Consider the following 27,445-nt stretch of genomic DNA (forward strand, 5'->3'; position numbering starts at 1 on the left):
GATATCTTAGTTTAAACAATATTTATTAAATACCTTTACAGTCCAGAGTCATTAAAAATACGATCAATAGAATTTCTATAATTTTTGAATCTTTTTTTTAGTTCTGTTTAATTCAGTTTTATTCATATAGCAGAGTCACCTCATTTTACAATATCAACAGCAGTTAACTTTTAAATCAATAAAGACACAGCAAGGAAACATAGCCAGCAGCAAGTTCAAAGAACCAGGTAAAGCATGACAAATGGACTTTGGATTTTGGTGTTTATTTTACAGGAATTTTCTGTTTTTAATCATAAAGAATTTCTATTCCCATATAGAATTTTTCCATAAATAATCTATTTTGTCTGGCACTACAGTATTTCCGACTACAGCAGCAGATTCCCCTTCTGTCAACTAAGAACAGCAAACTAAGGCTACAGTTCACACAGGCTCACCAAAACTAGAAGATTAGAAAAACGTTGCCTTTTGTAATGAGTCTTGATTCCTCTGTGAGAGTCACATGGCAGGGTCAGAATTTGGTGAAGACATGAGAGCATAGATCCATCCTGCTTAGTATAGTTAGTTCAATATGGTGGTGGTGTAATGGTGCGAAGAATAGTCTGTCGTAGGACCAACTGAGAATTGTTTAAACACCGCAGCCTCCCTGACTATTACTACAGAACATGTCGATCCCTTTATGACTACAGTGTACCCATCTTCTGATGGACAGGACAGTGCCTCACGCCACATAGCTCAAATGATCTCAAACTGGCTTCTTGAAGGTAACGATGAGTTCACTGTGCTCAAATGGCCAGCACAGTCACCAGATCTCAATCCAGAAGAGCACCTTTGGGAACAGCAAATTTACATTGTTGATTTTCATCAAACCTGCAGCAACTCTGTGATGCTATCATGTTCTTTCCAGCCACCTGTTGAATCTGTGTCATGAAGAATTAAAGCATTTCAGAAGGCAAAAGTGGTCCAACTTAGCAAGCTGTAACTTGCTCATAGTTTCTTTTTATACACTCCTTATAGGTAAGTCCCCATGCCCTTCAAAGACTATGACCTAAGTTTGTAACACTGATTTCAGTAGTCTCTGAGCCAGTGATAAGATGGAAGGATTTTAGCAAAGCTTATGTATCCTTAAGAGGGCTGAATACTGTGTCTCACAATGTCCACACTGAGCTTTATCTATAAATGAGTTGCAATGACCCTTTAAAGAGCACACTATAAAAAAAAACCTATTCCCCATCACGATTATCTTTAGAGTGATATGACATGGTGAGATTAGCCAATTGACAAATCATCAGTCATGTAAAGAAACAGCTTGAGCCCAGTGAGAACATGTTCGCTAAAAAAATATAGTAAAAGTTGAATAAATATTGTCTTTGGCCCCAGTGCATTCATTTCCTTTTTTTTTTTTTTTTTTTTTTTTTTTTTTTTAAATGACATCAGAAACAGCAGTATGCGACATTACGTGATGGCAGAGCTTCAGTTCATCCTTTGTCATTTTTTTTTTTTTTTTTTTTTTAATAAATAGGACAGGGGGAATGAATGAGAGAGAGAGGGGGAGAGAAAGAAAGAAAACCAAAGGGAGAAGAGACGGTGAGAAGGGGGGGGAAGAGAGAGAAAAAAAAAAAAAAACTCCTGGGTCACCTGTATGGAGAAAAAAAACAAAAAAAAAACAAACAAACAAAAACAAACAGAGGAGACAGCAAACAACAAAGAGCAACATAATAATAGAGAAAACAAAGCACCATCACAATAAACTAGCTAGTCATAGATATCAGTATTTACTAAGTAATAAACGATATTGTGCAGCACGCAAGATAGACAGCGCACAGTGTGCTTTGAGGCAGCAGCCAAGAAAGCTTTAGTCCGCGTCTGTGAATACCCATGTGTGCATACCTGTGTGGATCAGCATGCTTGCATTCCAAAGGTTTCTCCATGTAATGATCTGCTAGGGAGTGTGGGGGGGGCCACAGCCCCGTCCTCCAGGGTGTGAAGCGGGTATGGAGGAGATCAAAACTCCAGACATCCAGAGGCCCCCAGAACACAAGAGACCATGGAAGACCAACAGAGGGGCAGCCGCGCCACTGTCCCAGTAAGAGCTGAGGAGAGTCCCAGATGAGGGCTCGCCCAGCAGCCGCGGAGCAGAAGTCAGGGGGAGTCAGGGGCAGTGCATTCATTTCCAAGTAAACAGTTAATTAGTTTTTATAAAACATTAATCAATTTGATTTGCCTGCAGTTTTAAAAACTGCAGCTGATTATCGTCTACAAAGCCCTCTTGCTTTTTTTTTTTTTTTTTTTTACCCCATGGCGTCTCTGCAGAGGTCAAAATCGCAGCTCTGTTTGTGTATGTGTGTAATTTTTTTTACTGTTCAAACTGGATCTCACTCCCAATCACAGAAGCTGATGTCAGTGCAATGTCGTTAACCTTGACAACAAGGATGCAGAATTTGTGCATGTGTCCACAATGCTTGTGAATGTCTTTGCTCAAAAAACAAAAAAACAAACAAGCAAACAAAAAACAAAAGCAGAGGATTTGTAATTTGCCTCAAGGATTTTGGACATAAAAAACATTTTTAACCTTAGAAGGATTCTGACAGTAATAGGGTTTAACAGCATGTTGTATTATCGAAGTAACAAACACATACTGTAATGGATGCACTACTATTTGTTGCTCTGCTAGTTGTGTTGTCTGAAATAATTTAAATAACAACAGAAATGTTGGAAACTCATTATAAAATACTCTTTGTAAAAAATCATGATGCAATAACATTTCTTTTACCATAACCACAAGAACAGTGCTTGTGTTGTGTAGACTGTAAGCACTTAAAGTCAGAGTAAATGTACAGTGAATTGTAATGAGGTGCTGCCACCATGGACATAAATCGATTAAGAAGAACATTTGCCTGAGTTAAGCATGCATACACATAAACATGTGCGTACCTAAAAGACTGCAGTCATTCTGAGGCATATCCTCATATTCTGTAATTTTTACAGACTGATCAGGTTATTTCCCCCAAAAAGGACTACTGCTTGTGATAATATAGTAGTTAACTAAGAAATCTGTGAAAATCAAAAATTTGCTTCCATCTACATACACGGAAATTCAAATTTATCTAACCATCATAGAGTAGAAAGAAAATTTCAGAAATTCCTCAACAAATACTGACATATTTGTTGCTGCAGGATGGTCATTTGTCTGCAAAATGGCATGTAAGCTCTCAGCAACCTTGCTTTTATATAGAAATTTCACAGGCTGACAACCAATTGACAACCAGTCGGCAACTAGTTGTGCTAAGAGAGTGATTTTGGCTTATTGTTACTTATTGTTACTGTTATTTATAAATGGCAGTTGTTTGCAAACATTTGCCTCAACACAGAGTTTGAGGGTGTTGCATGCTAAACCTCTCTGTGACTAGTTGTTTGCTGCAAGTACAGCAAAATAAATAAACAAAAATTAAATTAAGCTTATGGCTCCTTTCCCGGTTTTTCGGCTGCAAGCCTGTTCTTTACATAAGTATTGCTTTGCCACTCAGACAATCTCAGTGCTGACATCATTTCTCTAGTCCAGTCATATTCTTGTCTGCCTTTTTGAGCCAGTCAGCGTCCACTTGGTGGTTTAAAATCTGTGCTCTCTGTCATTCTCCCTTTCAGACTCTTATTTGTGCAACCCACCTGGTTCCATCTCCACCTCACCTGAGTTACTCAGGGCTTCATCCATCCCTCAGTTTTCATCTTCACCACCACATCTAGAATCCTCGGGATCCAGTCCTAAATCCTATCATTGCTGGGATTTCGTTCTGCTATGATGGGTCATCAGAGTCTAATTGCCAAATACATTAATTAATTTCTCTATCACAATAAATCATCTTCAATTCTTCCAAATGATCTCCCCTTATTGAAATGTAATCAGTGGGCAAACAACATTTTTTCCTAGTTGCAAAGAGTTAGTCATCCTATTTTTACTGTAATATGACTGAGCCATCAGGACTCTGATATGAACAACTATCCGAGCATGTTCACAGAGACACTTATATCATGCTGATATTTAACTGATATGCACCAGTGTCTTAAATCAGATGCTTATTTACTTGCACTCACTATTCACATTCAGAAGTGGTTGAAATTGAGAAGTGTGACTTTATGCAGTTCAATGTAGGTAGAAGGTTTACTCCCAATGGTCCAAAGGTTGTGTGTGCAATGCTGCACACTTTCCCTTAGTGGGCACCACTTTGGGTACATGGAAGTGAAGGTACTACCACACTATTTTCTGCAAATAAATTGTCACAGCTAACACAACAATTATGGTCAAACACTGAGATTTGTGACACCCAATACTACGCAGTGTACACAAGACATCACATGAGCATATGGCAAACACGAGTTTGCCATATGCTCATGAGTAGTTGTCCTAATTATGCAAACTGGCACATTAGTAATGTGTACTTTGTAGGTGTTATCAAGGTAACTTCTAATATGGTTTTAAATTCTATCTTCCTTTGCCAGATTTGCTGCTAAATCTAAAATCCATAATGCATCATTTACTAACTATAATCCACCCAAGCTCCAGCACCACATTATTTTTAGCTCTAGTCTAAATTTAGCATGACTAACTCTCAGATGCTTTTACTGGAATCCAATAAACTCCTTAACAGTGAAACTTAGACCATTATCTGCCATATGGAAGCTCCCATTGACTGCATCTGGCTACCATCTGCCGACAGTATTTTAACTGTGAAGACAAATGAGCTTTTATTAAAGGTGATTGATTTTCTCCTATTGCTACTAAAGGTATTGATTTTTGTTATATTAGCTTTGTTTCACTTATTGTACTAATTCTAAAATCCAGTGGACCTTAAAGAATGCTTCCTCACTATAATAGCTACTGTCTATGTGTGTGTACTTCACATTTATGAAATCCATATGAGAACTGTTTTATTTGCACATTGCACAACCGTTTGAATTGCCAGAGATGGAGCATCACAGTGACAATAAATGGAGGCCAGTACTATAACATAGGCTATAGTGCATTAATATCTACAGTAAATCACAATAAGTAGGTGAATGAATACTTAAGTAATAAACTGCCTTGTCATAAAAATAATTGTATGAAACATTTTTTTTTAGAAAGAATACAGATGCGTTTATCATTTATGTCATGTTTCAAACAAATGAGTTGAAAAGGAGTGTATGATTTATGAATATGAGCACACAACAGCAATTACTTCTGGTCCATGTGTGCTCAAGGCTCAGCTTGACATAACAAATGTTAACAGATGCTACAGTGCACTGGTGCTTTAAAAGAGCTATTTTTCCTTGCTTTTAGCCACACTAACAGCACCTTAACAGCATGCTTCTGGAAATGGATTTTGGTTTGTTGGTCGGTCAGTCAGTCTTTTCTTCCACTACTTTGGACTGAAACCCAGACTTAAGACACACAACTAGATACAAGAAAAGGGTAAACAAACAGAGATTTGACTGAGCCAGGGGAGAGGGACAGACGGACAGAGAGCAAGATAGAAGGACTAAGATTACAAGATGAGAACCAAGAACCATAAGAATACTCAAAAGCACAAAAGAATAATACCATAAGGTTCATATTTGTGAAATATTAGATATATCCATTATATTTGGTAGAAGATATTTCCAGCTGCACTTACAGTTTTTTCTGATTGCTTAAGCACATTTTTTGTAACCATTGGCTAATTTTGCAAAACTCTTCACACAAATAAGAAAACCTGTCACCCAATCATCAAAACATTGTAGTTCTCTTGCAAAAGCAAACACAGCTAGATTAACTCTTCACACCTTCGTAAAAATGGTGTTTCCGTATCAAACAGTACACACAAGCCATCATCTACTAAGCACACAATGCGCCAACTGCACACCGATGGTATGAATACAAAACACATCTGGCGTTTGCCTTCCCTGTGCACAAGGTAGGCTATGTCAGTTTGAGCTCATACTTCTGTCATAGATCCATAAGCATTGAGGGATCCAAACTTCAAGTACTGGTGTTTAGTCAAACACATCAAAACAAACACAAGTGTTTATTTCCAAGTATAGGATTATTTGCAATCGCCATAATGACTATATGGGTTACGTGGTCTGCAGTGAACATGCTTCCTCTGCCCCCTCCTCGTCTTCCTCTTGCTCCTCCTTGTCCTTGTCGTCCTCTTCATCCTACTTCTTCACCTCCACGTCCTCTTCCTCGGCCTCCTCTACTTCTCACTCTTTCTGCTCCCACCATTGTACTCCGCACACACAGCTTACCTGTATTATAGTGCTTAGGCTGATTGCAAAGTGAACGAATTATCTAAGAAAGTTTTCACATGTGAAAGTGTGCCAGACAGTTGGCAAATTAGTGTTAATGATAGCCATACATGTGTATACTTTTGCTAGGAGTGTGTTGGAAATTTGGAAATTGAGTGTTGTGCAGTGAATTGTGCCTACAGTCTTGCAAAGTGTGTGTTACAAAATTGCAAACTGAGTGCAAAGCAGTTTTTGTGCTTTTAGTTTTGCACACTCAGTGAGTGGTTTTGCTATAAGTCTGACTAGTTTTAGAAATTGTGCTACAGGATTCACAGTTAGTGTTTAGGCATTCGGTAAAAACTGTAATCTGTATTCATAAGCACTGAAAGAGACATAAAAATGAAGGAAAAACCACATAGAGAGAATATTTTATTTAATGCCCCAAAGTGTTTAAATATGTTAATTCCTGTTTCCTGTGGTGGCTGACCTCACAGCCTTCAGCAGGTGGTGGTTTAAATAGTTCATACCCTGACCCTGTGTACTTCTCATTTTTAATCATCCATAAATCAAAAATACAGTGAAACTCAGTGGACCCTATAAACAGGACTGTCTTATATTTCCAGCTTGTTAAGTTTTCAATATAAAAGTAGAGGACTTTTCTTCCCTTCACTTTATGAGCTCATATATTTTCCTAAAGCAGTCTTTGGTTTTAGTATCACAGGCTAAAATTTGCCTGCACACCTGTAACATCCCTTGTGGTTAACAGCTGAAAGCTCACCCCACAGTGAAGTGGGCTTCAGATGCTGCTGGGTGATTTGTCTCATATTTATTCATATCTAAGATGTAAAGGAATGGGAATAGGCCACATGCTACATGATCTGCCCAGTCATCCATGATGCAAGTGGAGGCATCGAGTACAATCCCAGAGTTTGCACCTTAGCTGCTGCATTTAACATACAGGCATCACTTTAATGCAATCCTAGTGACTTATGTCACTAGGATTGCATATATATACATTAGCTTCCTGTTGTTATGAAGTAGTGTGTGCTGCAAGGCTTATAGTCATCAACAGCATTGTTACCATATATATTGCCCTGCTCCACACTGCTCTGTAGGAGCCAAAGGGCTTGAGTCTAAAAAAAAATAAAAAATCTGGAAAAGCCTAAAGCATCCTATTAACTGCCATGAGTTTTAAAATCTTGCCTCCAGACACTTTGTGAGTGCAGCTGCAAGAAAAAGAGCAGCGCAGGTTGTTTTAGCACATGCCCCAAATGACAAATATTGATGCTTAAATAACAAAACTCTCTAATGGCAGTAAGAATTCCCACCAAGCGTGGGGGAGGAAGTCACAGTGTCATTATTATAGAGCCATAAATACCACAGAGGGAGCTTGACACTGGACGACCCTCTTTACATCTGGTTTCTTAGTGTACCAATAATCAGCATTAGTTGATTCTGTCTCACGGGTCATGACTTCTAATAGTTTAAAATGACACTAAAAAAGGTTTTATTATCCTAAAAGAAAAAGCTCTTTGGGTCAGCTCCAGTCAAACAGCCAAAAGCTGTGCAATATGGGAAAAAATTGGTTTGTTATATACTAATTTCTATTTCTGTAACTTTATCAATGTGAAATAGGGTGTGAAATTTTCCGATATATTTATAATTAATTTAAAAATTTTTTTGAAGGGAACCGTTTATGAAAATTTGGTGTATTTCTTTATTTTTATACACCAGTAAATGGTGAAGCGGGATTTATGCTCCAGCATGGGTGGTGCATTCGCTGCCTGGAGAGAGGCTTGTTGTTGGATGTAGGCAGTGTACAAATTATGTGGTACAACCAGTCCGTGGGTCACTCTTGCTTGTACCGTTGTTGGTCCATTAGCCAGCCCCGGAGAAGAGCAAAGTTATAACATACAAACAGCTCAAGTGAAACAGTGTGTTAAAAACGATGAAAACTCCCCCTGTGCTTTCCATACTATATTTTATGATTTTTGAAGTGTTTTTTCATGATTCTCCCATTCCTGGAGAACTCTGCTGTTGCTCTCTTCCAGCCCACTTGTCAAAGTGCAGAATGGGAAAAAATCCCTTGTTTGTCACACTTAAGTCTGGCAAAGAAGTAGAACCATCATTATTATCTTTTATTTACCTTTTTTCAACATGTGAAAAAGATTTAAACATGCGGCATTTAAAGCCTAGTATTAGAGGAAATGCTTAAGTGTAAAATTGTTATTTGGAGGGTATTTGCACCGATATATCAAATAAACTATTATATTACTATATATATTCAATGATAACAACCAAAACCTGTGTGAACTTTATCATCAGCACTAATTTTAAGTGATATACAAGTAAACAAGTGCTTTGCTTGTTGGCTGGACCGCGTAGTTTGTAATATGCAGGACTTGGATTTGTAAAACTCTAGGTTGGCTACAAAGCAGAGCCTCGTCTTGTGATTTTATAATAGAATCTGTGAGCTTAGCTTCCTACAGAGGGTGCCTACATGAAATAACAAAGAATTTTACATTACAAATTTAATATTTAAACTTCTTTAAACTACAAATTTAACATCTTAATTTTAAACCTCAAATAATTGCACAGTTTTAAACACAGTCAGCACTTTCTTTTAGCTGGGCCGTTAGCAATTTGTGCTGACACAAGTGCCATTTCTTCTCTAACATGTGGATATTTATGCCTGATGATATCAAAGTGTGGTTTTAATAGTGCTTTTGAGGGCAAGTTACGTTCACTGTGTGTGTTTATGTGTTTGTGTGTATAAAAGCTTACTGTGTAATCTCATGGTTCACCAGTCTGATAGGGAACATATAGTAGTCTTTTTATATGCACATATACATGCATGCACATCTATATGCAAACACCCGAAGCATAAAGGTTGTATGCATATATACACTCATAAACTTGCAAACACAAACATTTAATCAGTGCAGTCACCTTTACACACAGCAAAAACACATTTATTTAGCGTTATCATCAAGCACAGCGAACACTTGAAGTACATGCTCCTAGACTGAATGTCATCCATCGCTGTTCTAGAAATTAGCCCAAAATATTTGCATTGAGAAGCTAAAAGACAGTCTGTATATAAAAGACAGATGAAGGCATACCAACAGGTTTTTGAAGTGCCGTCCTGAAGACTCAACCAGTACTTTGGCCATCTTTGTCTTTGTAGTCTGAAACAGGATATGATGAGCAAGGTGTGGATGTGGTGAAGAAAAAGGGGATCCTGCATGATATATGATAAGCACTGACATATCACTCACAAGCTAGGTCCGCCATAAATCATATCTTGTTCTATTGTCCTTTCTACTCCAACTGGAACCATAATTTACAAAATGAACATCACATTGTATTCAACATAAGAGATCATAAACTTATTTACAGAGAGGAGATGCCACACCCACCCTGGCCATTAGAAAACACTGCTTCTATGTTTCACGCCTGGAACCCACATCCATGCTTTATATACAGTCTGTGGTGAAAACCTAATACTGCATAATGAAAATCTGCACCGACTGCTGAAATTTCTGTTTTATTTAACATGCTCAGCCAGTATAATTTAGGTCAAATAGCAAACAGTACACATGTCAGGATTGCTCTCCAGCTGTAGGGAACGAATGGAGTCTAATAATTACCACTGGGATGACTTGCTGATTAACAGGTACAAGATTATGTGGTGCGCTAACCTTGCAGGATGAGACCGAAAGAACAGAGGAGAAAAGAAGACAGAGGAATAGACAGAGATAATGAGACAGAGATGGAGAAAAGATGGTGAAAGTCAGAGAGGCAGTGAGGGGGAAAGAAGTGTCAGGAAACGCTGAAGAAACTCAACCTGAGCTCTAAATGGCTCCTTAACAAGAGGCTGAGACAGCAAAATGAAATTATACCCACACATGCACACACAGAGGCACATTCAATCACACACACAGACATGCACTGGAAATATAAAGCTTCCCCACTTTATTGTTGTGTACATGTGGACAAACATGCAGACTCACTTGTTTATCCTGTGCAGTACACATGTGCTCATATTGCCATCGTGCATTCACATGCGTGTTTGCACGCAAACACACATCCTTATGTACATTTTTAGGATGTAAGGTGTATCCTGACTTTGGTATGCCATGCACACATTTGCATTAACACTCTCTTTACACACACACACACACACTCCACATTGTATCTGTTGTCAAAAGGAGCTGATATGCACTGCACACGCACACACATGAACGCACACCCACCCCCCCAAACGCACATTTAACTTTACACACAGTGATAGGTCTTTTAAAGGGGTGTTTCACACCTCATCGCATTTCAATTAGTAGGTAAGACAGACACATACTCACAAACACGCACACACACACATGCACACACGGCTTGACAGTCTGTCCGTTGGGTGAGGAAGATTCATTTGGATTCTCATCTCTCCTCTTTCCTCTTCCCTTCTGTGTGTGCCCTTTCTTTTCACTCTTCCTCTTTCTCTGCGCACCTCCTCCCGTATAGTCACTTTCCTTTCTCTCTCTCTCTCTCTTTCTCTCTCTCTCTCTCTCTTCTTCTGTCTTTCTTTCTCTCCATATCACTGTGAGTGACAGCACTTTGACCTCACGGGTTGTCAGGGGAGGCTGTTGCACAGACGGCCTGAATAGAAGAATCTTTCCCTGGATACAAGTGTGCTGAAGACTGGAAGAATAGGAGGTCCAGCAGCCACCCATTCTACCAGGCACATAAAGTAGAATATGAATGCCACTGGGTAGCTTCAGTTGCATAATTATCAACTCCAAAAGCAATAAACTGATTATTTGAGCTTGAACCTTTTTTTTTCTTTTAACTAACAGGCTAGCATGCAAAGAGTCAAGTGCACAGAGTAGACAGAATAGCAGTGGTAAAAGGAGAAATGAGCTGTCAGATGCTGAGAGGAAGTCAAGTTAAAAGAGAAGGATTATAAATTTAAACCACTTTAGCAATAATCCCTGACTGTGCAGAAACAAAATGTAAGCACAAGTACAACAAAAAAATGCCCTTGTTTAACTGCTATTCAGGGAAAATATCTAATTAGCCAATCATATGGTTGCAACTAAATGCATTTAGGCATGTAGAGATGGTCAAGACAACCCCATGAAGTTCAAACTGAGCATGAAAGCATGGATCCATTCTGCCTTGTGTTAACGGTTGAGGTTGTGGATGTAATGATGGGGATTCTTGGCACACTTTGTGATAAATGCGCCATTTCTCAAAGCTCAGGTCATCTAAAACAGTCTGTTAACTGCACCCAAATGGCATCCTCAACTCTGGGATGTGCGTCACAGATTTGCAGCCAATAAATCTGCAGCAACTATGTGATGATGTCATGTAAGAGTGGATCAAAATCTCTGAGGAATGTTTCCAGCACCTTGTATCTTCTGTTGTGAAAGCAGAAGGAAGTGGCAAGGTGTAACTAATCAAGTGGCTGATGAGTGCATGTCTAAGTTAAGCTCGAGAGCAGGTCTGACCATCCTGTTTTCCAGGATGGTTTTATTTATGGTTATAAAATCCATTTCTCTTACGATCATGGATTTTAAAATCATAAATGTTTAATATTTTTAAAACCTAGATGCTGCAATTTATCATTTCTTCAGTGTCACTGACTGTCTGATTATCCACGACTGGTTGAGTTAGCTGGCTCACAGAGGGAACATGTGCAATGAGTTGAACAACAGAAGCTACTCAGACACCAAACAGCATTTACATTGGAATGACTGAGTATGGAAGGTACAGTTTTGTAATGTGATGGACAGTTTAGGAAATGTTTTGGTCATTTCCTCCATTTATCTAGCCTGCAGGTTTATTTAAAACCTTTCTGATTGTCTGACCGCTCAAGTGTCTCAGTCTTTTGGCTTTGGGGGAGTTTAGTTTCCAGATCTCAGCAATATTATTACCAGTAAGAGGGCATGTCAAAACCACTCATCCTAACACTTCTTTGACCATCTCTGTTCGCAGCCTGCGATGTTCATCATCACATTGTGGCTTTACTTTATTGGGAAACTCCTCAGTAATCATCTCAGCTTGGTGTGCAATATTCCGCAATGCACTGGGGAAAAGACTTAACCCTCCGACATAAACTGGGCCAGAGACGATCGGCGTTGCCAGTTTTGTTTCAGGAGAGAGCGTAAAAGCTATTTTATAGCGTGTCTGTGTGTGAGAGAGAGACAGAGGGACAGAAAGAGGATAGATTGGGAATAAATCGAATCCTTTCTAACTGAGAATCTATTGTCTGCTCATCACCTCTAAAACACACACAAACACAAACACACCTGCCTCACAGATGCTGCGAGGGTGAAACAGGTGTTAAGCACGACAGGGAAATTGATTCCACCCTTTTACTCAAAACACACCACGAACCTTCTCCTCCTCTACTCTGTCCTTCCTCCCTTATCTTTAAGCCACCACCCTCTTCTCGCTCCCCTTCTAGTCCCTTTCTTCATCCTCCAGATTCTCCTTTGCAGACTTTTCTTCTGATATTTCTTCCCTCTAGCGGTGTCACAGCTCTTAAAGGGCACTCGTTGTTACACTAAAGGCTTCAAAATGTGTGTTTGCCTCAGTACCTTACAACAAATATCAATGAATGTCAGACTCCTCTCTGTTGCTGCAGACTGGTTGCATTTACAGGACTCTCAGGCAGATGCATCATGTGAACCCTGCTCTGTTGCTTCTCACACCCACACAGATTTATTGTGTTTTTTGTTGTTTTTTCTGTGTGAGCAAAAAAAACAAAAAACAAAACAAAAAAAGACCATTTTATGGTTGATAATATTTTTTTCTGTAATCTCTCTCTTTCTCTAATGTGTCTTTTATTGCACCAGTACACAACAAAGCCCTCAGGCGCTGCACATACACACTCTCTGCCGCCTCTCTGTACCTCACACACACACACACACACACACACACACACACACACACACACACACACACACACACACAACGGGACACATAGTAATGTACGTTTGGCTTAATGGTAACAGATTACACAATATGTAGGACACACACACACACATACAGTCTTAAACATACACCTACTTGTGTGCATAAGTAGTCTTTACACAGCTGATGCCATGATGTAAGTGTCAGTAAAGCAATAATTCTGTGTCGTTTGTCAGTTTGCTGACAGTCGCTCACACAGAACAATCACTGTTTGTGTCTTTTTAACTGGTTTTATGAGCGAGTAGCTGTATTTTACTGTAAGTCCTCGGCTACAGAGTGGGCAGACATACAAAAGAGAAACAGAGACAGAAAGTGGAGGAGACAGACAAACCAGACATTGCAAATAAGGGGAGAGAAAATGGCTCTGTGTATATGTGTGTGCGTGGATGTGTGTGTACCCTGTTGCCAGTGCTATTAAAGTTGTATTGCACAGAGCTTTTAGAGCATCAGCCATCAGCCGAGTAACTTTAGCTAATAATTTTTTCAAAACCTCTGTGCTTTGTGCATGTCAGGGCTTCCCAACGTGTGTGTGTGTGTGTGTGTGTGTGTGTGTGTGTGTGTGTGTGTGTGTGTGTGTGTGTGTGTGTGTGTGTGTTTGGGTGGTTTGGATCGTCAGTATGTACTTGCGCGAGTCTTTCGTTACATCGTGTAAGGGCACGTGCATGCATACGAGCCTTTTTAGACAGTTATTGCAAACTGTAGATGCTAGACCACATGTGAATACTGTAAAAAAATTTGGCACTGTTCCCAGCAACTGTGTTCATACTGGGTGATTTTACGCTGCGCAATTTATATCCAGTGCCGGCATCCGGTGCTAATGGAGGAAGCGGCGAGAGCTTCATGGAGAGAGGTTAAAAGTAAAGCTAACACCATGGCCTCAAAGTAGCAGGCCCTCTCTGTGAAGCCTGAGGCACATGGGCAAGTTTAATGTTGAGAACCTAATTTACATAATCAGCTATTTCCCCCTGTTGTCACTACAGTGGTACATGATGAAGTAGTTAATTTCCCAAGCAATGTTTTATGAAATGTTGTTCTCATTAAGTCCAAGAAGCTCATTAAAGTTACTTCACTATATGTTACACTAATTGGGGAAGTTGCTGACCACTGTGTTGGCCCACATCAGTTTTAAGTACTATTACATGCAGTAGTTGAGTAAATCAATCCAGAGTGATGGAAATTATTGAAGAGTCAGTCTTCTTTAAGCACACACAACTTGGACCTTAACTTGTGTCCCAGACCTGAAAGAAGACAGCGAAGCAAATAAAAACATGAATAAAACAAAGTAAAATAGATTAAAATACAGCATTTTAGCACTCCTTCCTCTCTGTTCTGAGTCCCTGCTAACAGGAGAGCAGAAGCATACGCATTTACGTCACACAGGCTAAAGATAAATCAGCACAGTCAGACCTTGCTCTCCCAGATGAAAGTCCTCTGCTTGCACCATTCCTGTGCAAAAGTCTAGAGCCACCCTGATTTCTTTATACAATGCAGTTTTTCCAGTTTTTGTCTGCTTTTTCATTTTCAGTCAGTTGAGGCTGTTTGTTTTTTTGCTGTTTGTTTGTTAAGCCACTCAACATTGTGGCATGTAAAGGGATGAACCAGTTTTGTGACGATGAACAACAGATAGCTTAGCAAGGAGCCCATTTTGAACAGTTTCTTTAGAAATGTTGTTAATAACAGTCAGTTGCAAAGAATTTCTGCTGATGCCTCAGAAATCGTGTCAGTAGAAGGGCTGCAAAGAAGCCATTCTTAAGGAAGAGAAATGGAAACAACAGGGAGTGCCTACAGTCATCTGTAAAACACAGTTGAGGCTCTTTCATAGTTTGAAGCTGCATATCAGCCAGTGGCATTGGATCTTGAAGGAAAGATGCATTCATGTATTTTCTTGTGTTTATCCAATGCAGGGTTGCGCTTTGACTGGAGCTGATGCAAGCCCTCACAGGGCGAGAGGCAGGGTACACCCTGCACAGGTCACCAGTGTAGGTCACAGTATAGGTCACAGACTGGTAGTTTATCACCCACGATGGCGGTCCACGGCCTGCAATAGACTAACAAATATTGACCTTCAATCTAATTAGAATTGTAAAGCCTCTGTTTTTCCATGTATGTTTGCAGAGATAAAATTGTATGTTTGCTGCTCCTATTTCTCATTTTATAAGCAGAATATAAATAAATGAGATGTGGCTGAAAAAACTTTTGCACACTATTGCACTTCCTGCATTTTTGCCCTCCATACTGATCTGAAAAAACAGGCAAGCTCCTCTTCGCAGGTTTCTAACACCTCACAACATGGACTGGAACATACTTAGGAGTTTAGCTTTAATGTTTGCCTGTTATTAACCAAAGTCTATACTAGTAGCTTTACTCCTAACATACCCTAATCTTCACTTATTCCCAATATGACCACAGCACTAACATAGAAAATGACAGCACATAATATAACCCAACTCTTAAGGTATTCTTCCAGTATCTGTGGTTGGGATTTGCCTGTGAAGCCCATCAGTGTGGATACTCCTAAGTCATGGTCAGACCACAAAGACATCTCCACTGCATCCCCTTGCTGTGGCCTTAAGTGTTGAGATGTTTTCAGTGATAAATGCAGCATGGAGCAGATGTAGGGCTCAGTGTACAGTACAAGTGCTTCGCTCATGAATAAACTCACAGAGTGTGAAAATCAGTCACTAAACAACAGCAACCAAAAAGTAAAACTTTAACAAATAATGTTCTGCACTGAAACAACTCACTACACCTTCATTTCAGTCATTTCATGGTCTAAGTGTATGAAAAGGAACAACGATACACCCCTCTCCCAGCCTAAAATGTATCACTCTATGTATCAGTATTTATGAATAATTGGACGTGACCTTTATGTACACACAGTGTATATATATAAATTCCTATGCAGATGCACTCGAATGCACACAAAGCTCTGTTTGCCTCAAGGTGACTCTGACCAAAAACGAGCAACCAGTGCTTTGTCTGTGAGATAAAGAAGAAGACAAAAAGAGAGAAAGTGCAGAGGAGGGAAAGAGAAGAAGAGAGAGATTAAGAGAGAGCGAAAGGGAGAGGCAGAGAGAGGGGAGTGCATGCGGCAAAACAGAGGACGGACCGAAGTCATTCAAGCTTTTCTTCCCCCTGAATAATCCCAGTTTTGTCCAAATTTAGTTGGAGGAGATTGTGGAACATCCAGTCCTTGACATCAGCCAGAAAGTCATGTAAAAGCATCGACTTCTACTGAGACTGAATCGCTGCCTGACTTTTTTTTTCTTGAGCATGTTTGCATTTTTCTCTGTTTCTCAGTCTCTCTAGTTTCTATAGTTTCTAGTTTCTAGTTTTTATAAGTGACTTATGTATGTATGTATGTATGTATATATATGTATATATTGTACTATTCTTAGTTAGCGTATTGTCTGTCTTGTCTTAATGTTGGTTTAAAATGGAGCACTGTAACAAAAAATAATTTCCCCCAGGGATCAATAAAGTATTCTGATTCTGATTCTGATTTCAATTATCTCAAGATTTATTTAATCACAAAAAGTCTCACTGCCAAAGGAAATGGACAGATGGATGGATGGAAATGTCAGAGGGAATAAAGCACCCTTTTCCACGGCTCTGTCGGGGCTTTAAGTGCAGAAGGAGAACCATAGTGGCAAAAATAGTAAGTTCTTGTGATTGAAGTGTGTAGATCTGGAGGAAGATGAGCAATTCAATTCAATTTTATTTATATAGCGCCAAATCACAACAACAGTCACCTCAAGGCGCTTTATATTGTAAGGTAGACCCTACAATAATAGATACAGAGAAAAACCCAGCAATCATATGACCCCCTATGAGCAAGCACTTTGGCAACAGTGGGAAGGAAAAACTACCTTTTAACAGGAAGAAAACCTCTGGCAGAACCAGGCTCAGGGAGGGGCGGGGCCATCTGCTACGACCGGTTGGGGTGAGAGAAGGAAGACAGGTTAAAGGCATGCTGTGGAAGAGAGACAGAGGTTAATAACAGATATGATTCAATGCAGAGAAGTCTATTAACACATACTGTGTGAAAAAGGTGACTGAAAAGGAAAAACTCAATGCATCATGGGAGTCCCCCAGCAGCCTATGCCTATTGCAGCATAACTAAGGGAGGATTCAGGGTCACCTGATCCAGCCCTAACTATGTGCTTTACCAAAAAGGAAAGTTTTAACTCTAATCTTAAAAGTAGAGATAGTGTCGGTCTCCTGAATCCAAACTGGAAGCTGGTTCCAGATAAGAGGTGCCTGAAAACTGAAGGCTCTCCCTCCCATTCTACCTTTTCATAGCAATGGCTATGAAAACAGGAATTGCAATGAGCAATGTGTGAGCTAGCATCGCAGTTTTGGTATAAACTTTAATGCACTATTTATTAAAGTTTACAGTGCCTCTAAGCATCACAAGTATATGCATCAATACGTGTAATGTTATCATATACCAACACAGAGGTCACAGGAAGTCCTAAAATAAATAATATACAGGACTGGTTGTATGTGACAAGCCTGGTTTGATGCAGATGTAGAGCATTTAATGAAAACATCATCCTAAAATTAAAATTATAATGGAATGAGTTTGATTTAGAGTGTTTATAAAATGGAGCAGCAGGAACAATCCTGGGACAGGTTTCTGCTTGCAATAAGAAAAATGTAAGAAATGTTTACAGTAAATTGACAAATCAATCAATTCAGCATCAGAATAAAGATTACACCACCATGGATGGAGGATGTTCCTATGAACAGCTTTGCACATCACTGTCTACATATTGGTTTACCTCCATAAGGTGTTGTGTTACTGGTGTTACTTCATACTTCATGTTGTGCAGGTTGGGGGATCAGATGTCCCTCTATAAGGGGGACTGCACAGCATTTTTATGCTTTCCCCCCTCTCCCACATCTTGAACCAATGTCCCACATTTTACAGGCTCTGCAAGACATCCACCTTTCTAAACACTGGATTTTCCTCAGTACATATAAAGTTGGTGCTTTTATCATGAACAAATATATCATTCTGTGCAATATAGTGGAAAATACCACAAAGCAGATGACAGATATACTGAGAAATAGAGTTATTTTTCAGTTTCACATAAGAGAAAAAATGGTGTGAAGCGACACAGTATATTTGTGTGATATTTGGCTAAAGATTCATAAATTGTCAGCTAGTGCTCCAAAAAGACCTATGGATACATCCTTACTCAAACCTATAGACTGTTACCAGACAGAAGCGCAGCTGAAATAACAAGGGGGAGTGAAAACTTCCCTTTATTCTTATTGTGTTTACCTAGCAAGAGTTGAAAAGTCCGACATGCAGCTTATTGTGATCTAGTCACCCTGTGTGCATGTCTGGTATGGCTACTCAGCAGCCATACATTACAGGGAATGAAAAAATCTTTTCAATTTGTTATTGTTGCAATTGCATTCTCTTAATAAAACCCAGTATCTACAGTGCAGGCTCTCCTACTGGAAGTTTTTGAGATACCTACAAAAAATGTCCAGTTCACCAGCAGTTTAATGCTCTAAAGATTTATTTCAGTCCTTCATGTTGGAGACTCAGATGTTAACACATGGCAGTACAGCACTTTAAAGATGTTATGTGGACTCTGCTGACTCCATTGCTTCTTCTGGCACATTGGCAAGTGGCAGGAAGTCACGAGGAAAGGTGTACTCAGTCATGTTGCAAAGTCCGGACACCACACAGCAGCTCAAGGCGCTGCGGAAAATCTCCATGTCGCACGCCTCATACCACTCATTGGTTAAAGTGTCGTAGTACTCAACGTTCGAAGTGGTGGTGAAGCCGTTGAAACCCCCGACGACAAAGAGGCGATCGTCAATTACCTCAATGCCAAAGTTGCTGCGGGGGGTCAGCATAGAGGACACGAGGTTCCACGTATTGGAATGTGGGTTGTAAGCCTCAGCGGTGCGCAGACGGTTGTTTCCATCGAAGCCACCAACCTAAAAGTAAATACGTGGGTCAAATGATTGAATGTAAGTGTAACCAGCTTCACCGTACCCCTGTAAGAAAATGTACCTGCTATATGTCTTTAGCTGTTTTTGCACAGATACTCCAGAAAATGACTGAAGAATTAAGTTGCAATACTGTCCAAAGTTTCCCTTAATATGTAGCAGATACAAGGAGATTGTTTACCTTAGGTGTGATCTGACTACTTGAAATACACTGATTGGTTTAGGGTTTTACCTGGATAAAGCGAACAGCTACCTGACATATTCTCATGCTGTTATATGGAGTTTACACATAAAAATTGTTTAAAAAAGGCCCATTAACGTCCCAGTATTTGCATCCTCACAGGCCCACATTTGTTGGGAATGTCTAGAAAAGATCAGGGTGCAGTGGTGTGTGAAAATGACTTCTGAATTAAAAGGAGAAAGTAAAATAAAGTAGAAGCCAGCTGTTGTGGAAGTCTGTGAGACCTTTTTTCACTCAAGCCTCAACTACAGCTATTAAAGCACTGTTGTCTATCACACCACGCTATTATCAACAAAGATGAATAGCCCTCGACAAAAAGTATTTGTGTTTTCAGTATAAATGTCTTCACAGCTCTTTTGCCTTTAGTCCAAAAAGGAACATTAAGTTCCAGTCCTTTCTTCCTATAACAGATTAAAGTAGCCCTGACAGGCCTTGGGGCCTAAAAGCCTGATCAAAGACCCTGAGGTCAGCACCAGGGTAAGGTCACTGCATTCTGCTGATAATAACTTTTCCTTTATTTGATTAGAGACTTAGTCTGAATAGAAAATAAATACTAAACGGTAGCTAGCTAAATAAAGAAGGGTGTCTCAGAAGGTGAGACTAAAATCTTTGCTTTTTACCAAAGGGTGCAGCTGCAAAACAACTAAATAAGTGGTTTTAAGGCAAATAGCAAGATAAAATTTATAGCTAAAATGCCTACCGTCCCCAGAGGATGAGTTCTAATCACTTGGCTTATTCCCTCATTTTTCTAAAGGTGTTGCAGGATGAGTTTGAAATTGTCTCTAACATATGTCCTCTATGGAACGATGAGGATGACAATGTTGGTTTTGAATAAGTATTTCTGTTGTACTGAGTGAAATGTGAAATCATCAGTGAAATCATTAAAGACACAACATTCTGGGAATGAGGCACATGAAAAAAAATGAGGCAGAAACATTAATCGGTTAAATTAATACATAGAATGAGTAAGAATGCCTTCTCTGAACCTGTGGTCAGGATAGGAGTCTGATCATTGATAAATACAAAGTTAACAAAATTCTGTGTCAGCCAAATCTGTGTTAAGCCTTGCTGATCAAAGCACATTACAGATTTGATTTGTATGTTACGTGAGTGTCAGCACTACTTTGTGGTCTTACTGCAAAGACATGATCCGCATATGCAATGACACCTATCCCGCTGCGGCGGCTGTTCATGGGACTGATCATCGTCCACTGGTTGCTCTCTGGGTTGTAATATTCAGCTGTCTGCAGACACTCGTTGCCATTGAATCCACCACAAATGTAAATCTGAAAACAAAAAAGGGACATTAAATATCTTTACATTTCTTAGATTTCAGTTGGAAACAATGTTACCTGTAAGTGAAATGTTTCCACATCATTTGTGAAGTAAGACCGATACTCAGTACCCAAGTGTCCAACTGAAAAATACAAATGTGTAATAACAAATGTGTGTGTTTTACAATTACCTGTCATAAAAACATGTTTATGCACCCAAATTTTACCTGAGTATGTGGGACTTCTTTCAGTCAGAAAGCCAGAAATGAATCAAACATAACATTCAATCAATAAGGCTAATTTTTCTGTTCAGGAATGCAGATATATAATTGTAATCTGGGATCTTAATATAATAAAATAATGATGTGTTTTACTATTTTTTTAATATCTGTTATATTTTAGTTGACAAGTCAACTCAACTAAAGTACTGTACATAAATGCAAAGATGCACTTGTGATCAGTTAGAAACAAAATAGATATATATTAGTATATTTTTCAACTTTTTAAACTATACTTTTAAATTTGAAAACATGAACATAGAAACCAGTTTGTGACCTATCTTGCACCTCGCTTCACTGTAAAAATGTGTATTCCCTGACTGGTTGGCAAGTGGTTGCTGGAGGTTGATGGCTGTCACTACTGTGAAATTGTAACCAGGAAGGTGTTGCACCACAAGCCTCCTTGTGTTTCCTTTGGTCGTAAGCAGACTGTTGAGGTTTGCATGGAGTACTCTGACTTGTCTGCAAATACTCACAAACTATTTGCTGTAGAAATCTGTAGAGTCTTTCATACAATCACTGCCTAACCAGCTGAGGAGTACACATTTTTCCCTAGCAACTGGTTGTTACCAAAGGTTGCTGACAGGTCTCTAGGCCTGTGTGCCTGAGACCCTACTCTATTTCTCTGCTACTCTTTTACTTCACCCACCCGGTTGTTAAGTGTTGTGCAGCTGGCGTCGCTCCTCTGTTCGTGCATCGGTGCAATAAGACTCCACTGGTTGATTTCAGGTTGATAGCGCTCTGCACTGCTGAGTCGTACATGCCCGTCGTAGCCTCCCAGGGCATAGATGAACCCGTTCAACACAGTCACACTCACATAGCAGCGGCGGGAGTGCATGGGCCCCACCTCATTACAGGCGCGAGTGGTCAGGTCAAACCTACGGACGCTGCTGAAATGCTCCACCCTGTCGAAGCCACCAATGAAGTAGACGTACCCGTTGAGGAAGGCGGCTCCATGATAAGCACGAGGACACTCGAGGTTGTTCGTTACGTTTACCCAGCGGTTAGCCCGGCAATCGTAGGCCTCGATGCCGTTAGTTGGATCACCACCACTCCACCCCCCAATGGCCAGCAGGATGGAATGAGGCAGGCGGGGACGAGCAAGAGGGTGACACAAGCCAGACATGAAGGGTCTGCTTCCTAGACCATGTATGTCTAAGATGACATTACTTATCATGGACACGCACTCAGAATTGGCCCCCACCAGCTCACTAGACAGCAAATTGTCCTTTAGGTAGTCTGACGTCATCAATCCCAGTCGGACCTACAGAGAGATGACAGAAGAGAATATGACTATGAATTTCAACTACATCAGTTTTAGTAAACTCAAGCTTCTTTAGGATAATGCTCCTAATGTTGTTTAATTTTCTTATTGCTAGCAAGAGAGCGACCAAAGTCAGACACCATTAGTCTTTTCGTCAGCAGGGACAGTTTTTAGTCATAGCCCTAGCAACTATACTTAATAAATATAATTTATTCTATAGCATGTGTGTAGAGATCTGATACGGTTTTAATGCTCTTGAAGAGAATTTCTTAAATGTGGTTTGGCTACAGCTGAAAAGAGCAACATCTTGAGATATTAAAGCATCCTTATACCCAGATGGATCGACTCAATCTATGACTTAAATGCTGAAGATTTAAGTCCAAACTAAATGTAGTAATGAAAGTTTATAGACCTTGGGCAACAGAGCGGTGAGGTGTTGTTTCCGTTCTGCAGGTACATGGCTAATCCACTTTGTAAGCACTTCATACACAGTGGTTTCCAACTGCATATTGAGGTCGTCTCTATCAAGGATGTCAGCAAGTTCCTCCACAGTTAGCTGCAGGAACTCCTCCTCAAGAACAACCTGCTTAAAGTTATTGATGATGTAGTGGTAGGCCTTGGCGCGTAGTTCGGGTGATAAGCATACTTTTGTGAACTGCCAAATGCCAACGCAGTTCTCTGGGCACAGTTGCTCCCCGAGGAAGTCAGAGCAGAGTTTCACAATGTCCATTGCATTGAATTGATCAGCTGCCATGAGAAGTTCCACTACATTTTCCTCCGTTATGGAAACTGAGCCAGTGTATGCAAAGTCAATGATGAGTGCCATCATCTCAGGAGACACGCCAGGTATGTTGAAGACCTGTTTGTCTGGGTTGCTCCAGCGGCTGAAAAGAGCCCTGAGGGTAGAGATGGAGACAGAGTAGAGAATATTAAAAGGTGTGGAGGCAACAAGATAATAAACTATGTCATGCACAAGCAAGATAAATATATAAAATCTGTTGACAGGAATGGAAATGATTTCCTAATTACATGTGTTGCTATGTGATTACTGTGATAGTCTTGTAATGTCTAGTCCATATTGCCATAGAGTATATAACTCCAAAACAGAGTTTGTACATGTTTAGTGCGCTTGATTGTTGGGTTTTCAATGTCTTTATTACATTGGCACCATGTTTATGAAGCTTTTGCCAAACACAATGCAGTCCCACACCACGACAGAGCCTCCACCGTGTTTTAAAGTTAACTCTAGACACTCACTGTTGTACCTCTATGACAAATGTTGAAATCAACTCCATAAGGCCAGTTTGCTCTGATCTTTAGTCTAGTTATTGCATAATTTGGCATACCTCAGTCTGTTTCCTTTCCTTATGGAAGTTCCAGTGCATGTTGCTTAATTACAGTCTCTGTTTTCCTTCCACAACCATTTCTGATGAGGTTTCATGATAAGTAGATGGATTAAATGGTTTTGTGTCAGGAATTTGCTGGACTTCTTAAGGACATGACTTTCAGATACTGTTCATCTGCTGTAGATCATTACTTTTTTATGTGTGCTACTCCTTGTTTTGTCTTTAACGCTGGTTCTTCACTAAGTTGTGTGTTATGTGTAGAAACAATAATGGTTCATCCTTCGAGTTATGGTAGGTGTCCTTTTTATGCTTGAATGATTCATAGATCAGCATTAAATGGCTTAACAAACAAATAAACAAATGAACAAAAACTCATCTATAAACTTTTGCTCAGCGTATGACTTTATAACAGAGTTCAATCTTTTTAGTATCAGTAAGCCTGGTGTGTTTTATTGGGTTGATAAGAGTGCATCAAAATGTTGTAACTTAATAAAACACATAAATTAGACTTCAGTTCAACACAGTCTGAATTTAGTTCATATAATAACCAAGTGATTCACAGTGCTTTTTAAATGGCACATTTACTGAAGTGGAATCTCTGTGAAGGTAAAGATGAAATCTGCAAATGTTTGCATTATGTTTTGGGTGTATCTGTCAGTTGACCGTGACAAAGTCTTTCTATCACAAAAGTTTTATGATTCAACCCGTTCCTTTTTGTTGGCACTGTTTCACAGACTAAGTACATGAATTACATTTTTCACAGGTATAAACCAGTCAACTGTCCTTCACATTATCAGGTAAGCAACTCACCTGAAGTACGGCGTACAGTTACACAGGATGACCCTGTGGACCGGAAATTCAACATCCTCCACTTTGATGATTGCATCACAAAATTGTCCCTCCGAACGGAGTTCATTATACACTGAGCTCGACTTGTATGGCGGCTGGCCTTCTTCACTCATCTTGAGTTTTGTGACTGTTTTTCTTAGTTTTTTTGTCTGAAGTTTGTCTTGAAGTGTTCAGATCACAAAATCAAATCTAACTGTGGAATTTGGGGAATGGAGCCTATGACATCATCATGACTTGGCAACAGTTGCCCCATAGAATTGTTTTGAAATGCATGTTTACATTGTTTTAATGAACCTTTCATTGCATAAAAGCTTTGTTTTGATTTGATTTGGATTTAAGAAATTGCATATGAGCCTCACAGATAGCATACAGCATTTTGTATGTTTGCCTCACAGAGGTCAACTAGTAAAATAAGCACTTCAAAACACTCTTACGAATGGACTACAATATCATATTTAGCTCACATTTAACCTTAATAGGCCATTTTTTTAATAAAATGACTTTGTAATATCCGAACACAGATAATACAAAGTGTGGCTAAGCTGTTTTCTTGGGTTGTATTAGACTTTTATCTAGTTGGAAAAATGGGCTCCTGCACTTTACTGATGTACAATAGTAGTAAGAAACAAACAAACAAACAAAACACATATATACACTGTATGTATAGTACAAGACTGATATAATGACGGTGCTTGACAGTATTACCTCAAACAGGTGCAAGCAGTCACCTGTCTGAGCACAGACTGCAGATCTGTTGTTGAGCAATTTCTTTCCATTCATAGATATATGCAGCATCCAGCTGCAATGGGTTCTGGTTGCCTCTAATGAACATGCCAGCCCAAAATTACCCAGGCATATTCAGTGGGAGAGATATCAATACTAAATGCTGGCCAAGGAAGTGTCTGGATATGCTAGTGATCTCTGGCAATGTGGAGGCGACACTCAAACTGCCACAGGCCGGGTTGTCATACAGGTTAGAGAACTTCATCTCGATAGCTCTGTCAAGTCACTTCCACCAAGAACAGTCAGATGGTCATGCAAGGGATCACGCGGGATCATGCGTCATGCATGCTCAGCCTGGCATCAGGATGCTTCAGTCAGATGCAGCAGGGTGGCAGTGATGACAGTATAAGGCATACACCTGCTTCTAATATTGAGACTCGTGCCTTGAGAATGCGGCACCCGTCTATGCATCCAGACAGGTTGCCAGTCTGTCACAGAGAGACAGAAAGGACATTCACACTCACACCTATGACTAATTAAGAATTGCCAGTTTAGCCTCATATGCGTTTTTGTTCGCTAATCACTGCGCCACTGTGCCACATGTGTGCACGATGGCAGTGGCTTACAAGATACATCTGGTGGTCAATAAATTAGCAGGTCAGTGGCTTGATCACTGGCTTCTGCATTCTGAGGAGTCTGAATATGAGTGTGCGCGAATGGGAATGCATTAACTTGAACCTATTCTGAGCTGTACAAGTGAGTTTATTTGGGCTTGGCAAAGAAACCCCAACCCCGCCACTGACTAAAATCATTCAACTTGAACCAAAGACTGCTCGCAGAATATGTTTGGGTTCTCTACAATATTAAAATGATGTACTAAGAAACGCATTTAAAAGAAAGACGGACAATTTATTGCATTTGCAACATAAGCCTTGTTTTGTTTTTGTTTGTTTTTCTGACTGGTATAGCACTAAAGCGGAACTTGTTATAATTTACAAAGTTAAGCAGAAAATTAGGCCATTGTAGCTCCGTCAAGCTTTCACTGTATGACAGAAGACAGATCAGCCTTAAATGGCTTAACAAACAAATAAACAAATGAACAAAAACAAAACCATTCCTCGGGTACAAGCACTGGACTAAAAAGGGTGAAAAATGTCCAAACGAAACCTTTACAAGCCTTCAAAAAAAACACGTTGAGAACTATTGCTCAAGTGGACTTTTAAAAAATCATTTGTTTCAAAGCAAAATATAAAAAAATGAGAGGCAACTCAAAACTTTTGCTCAGCGTATAACTGTATAACAAAATTCAACATTTTTAGTATCAGGAAGTCTGGTGTGTCTTACTGTATCAAACAGTGGGGAAGATATTAATATAACTTAATAAAACACTTCAATTAGACTTCACACAATCACCAAGTGATTCACAGTGCTTTTTAAATGGCACATTTACTGAAGTGGAATCTCTGTGAAGGTAAAGATGAAATCTGCAAATGTTTGCATTATGTTTTGGGTGTATCTGTCAGTTGACCGTGACAAAGTCTTTCTATCACAAAAGTTTTATGATTCAACCCGTTCCTTTTTGTTGGCACTGTTTCACAGACTAAGTACATGAATTACATTTTTCACAGGTATAAACCAGTCAACTGTCCTTCACATTATCAGGTAAGCAACTCACCTGAAGTACGGCGTACAGTTACACAGGATGACCCTGTGGACCGGAAATTCAACATCCTCCACTTTGATGATTGCATCACAAAATTGTCCCTCCGAACGGAGTTCATTATACACTGAGCTCGACTTGTATGGCGGCTGGCCTTCTTCACTCATCTTGAGTTTTGTGACTGTTTTTCTTAGTTTTTTTGTCTGAAGTTTGTCTTGAAGTGTTCAGATCACAAAATCAAATCTAACTGTGGAATTTGGGGAATGGAGCCTATGACATCATCATGACTTGGCAACAGTTGCCCCATAGAATTGTTTTGAAATGTATATTTACATTGTTTTAATGAACCTTTCATTGCATAAAAGCTTTGTTTTGATTTGATTTGGATTTAAAAAATTGCATATGAGCCTCACAGATAGCATACAGCATTTTGTATGTTTGCCTCACAGAGGTCAACTAGTAAAATAAGCACTTCAAAACACTCTTACGAATGGACTACAATATCATATTTAGCTCATATTCAACGTTAATAGGACGTTTTTTCAGATTTTTCTGCATTTTATGGTTTCGTGTGTTGGCTCTGTTATTACTGAGGTTCCAGTTGTTGGGGACGTGCTGTACTAGA

General features: G+C 39.6%; 1 protein-coding gene across 1 annotated transcript; it reads right to left on the minus strand.

The window, feature by feature from the left end:
• Positions 1 to 18,810: 18,810 nt before the first annotated feature.
• On the minus strand, positions 18,811 to 24,550 carry LOC146643718 (kelch-like protein 10). The gene is made up of 5 exons (XM_085395827.1): positions 24,399 to 24,550; positions 22,655 to 23,138; positions 21,628 to 22,242; positions 20,563 to 20,712; positions 18,811 to 19,173 (listed from the first exon to the last, which is right to left on the minus strand). Exons 1-5 carry the CDS (start codon positions 24,548 to 24,550, stop codon positions 18,811 to 18,813), a joined length of 1,764 nt encoding a protein of 587 aa, XP_085251953.1.
• Positions 24,551 to 27,445: the final 2,895 nt, after the last annotated feature.

Source organism: Rhamphochromis longiceps, linkage group LG22 (genome assembly GCF_057381845.1).
Source record: "Rhamphochromis longiceps isolate RC_006_pf linkage group LG22, R_longiceps_female_GT1.1, whole genome shotgun sequence".
In the NCBI taxonomy this organism is placed as follows: Eukaryota; Metazoa; Chordata; class Actinopteri; order Cichliformes; family Cichlidae; genus Rhamphochromis; species Rhamphochromis longiceps.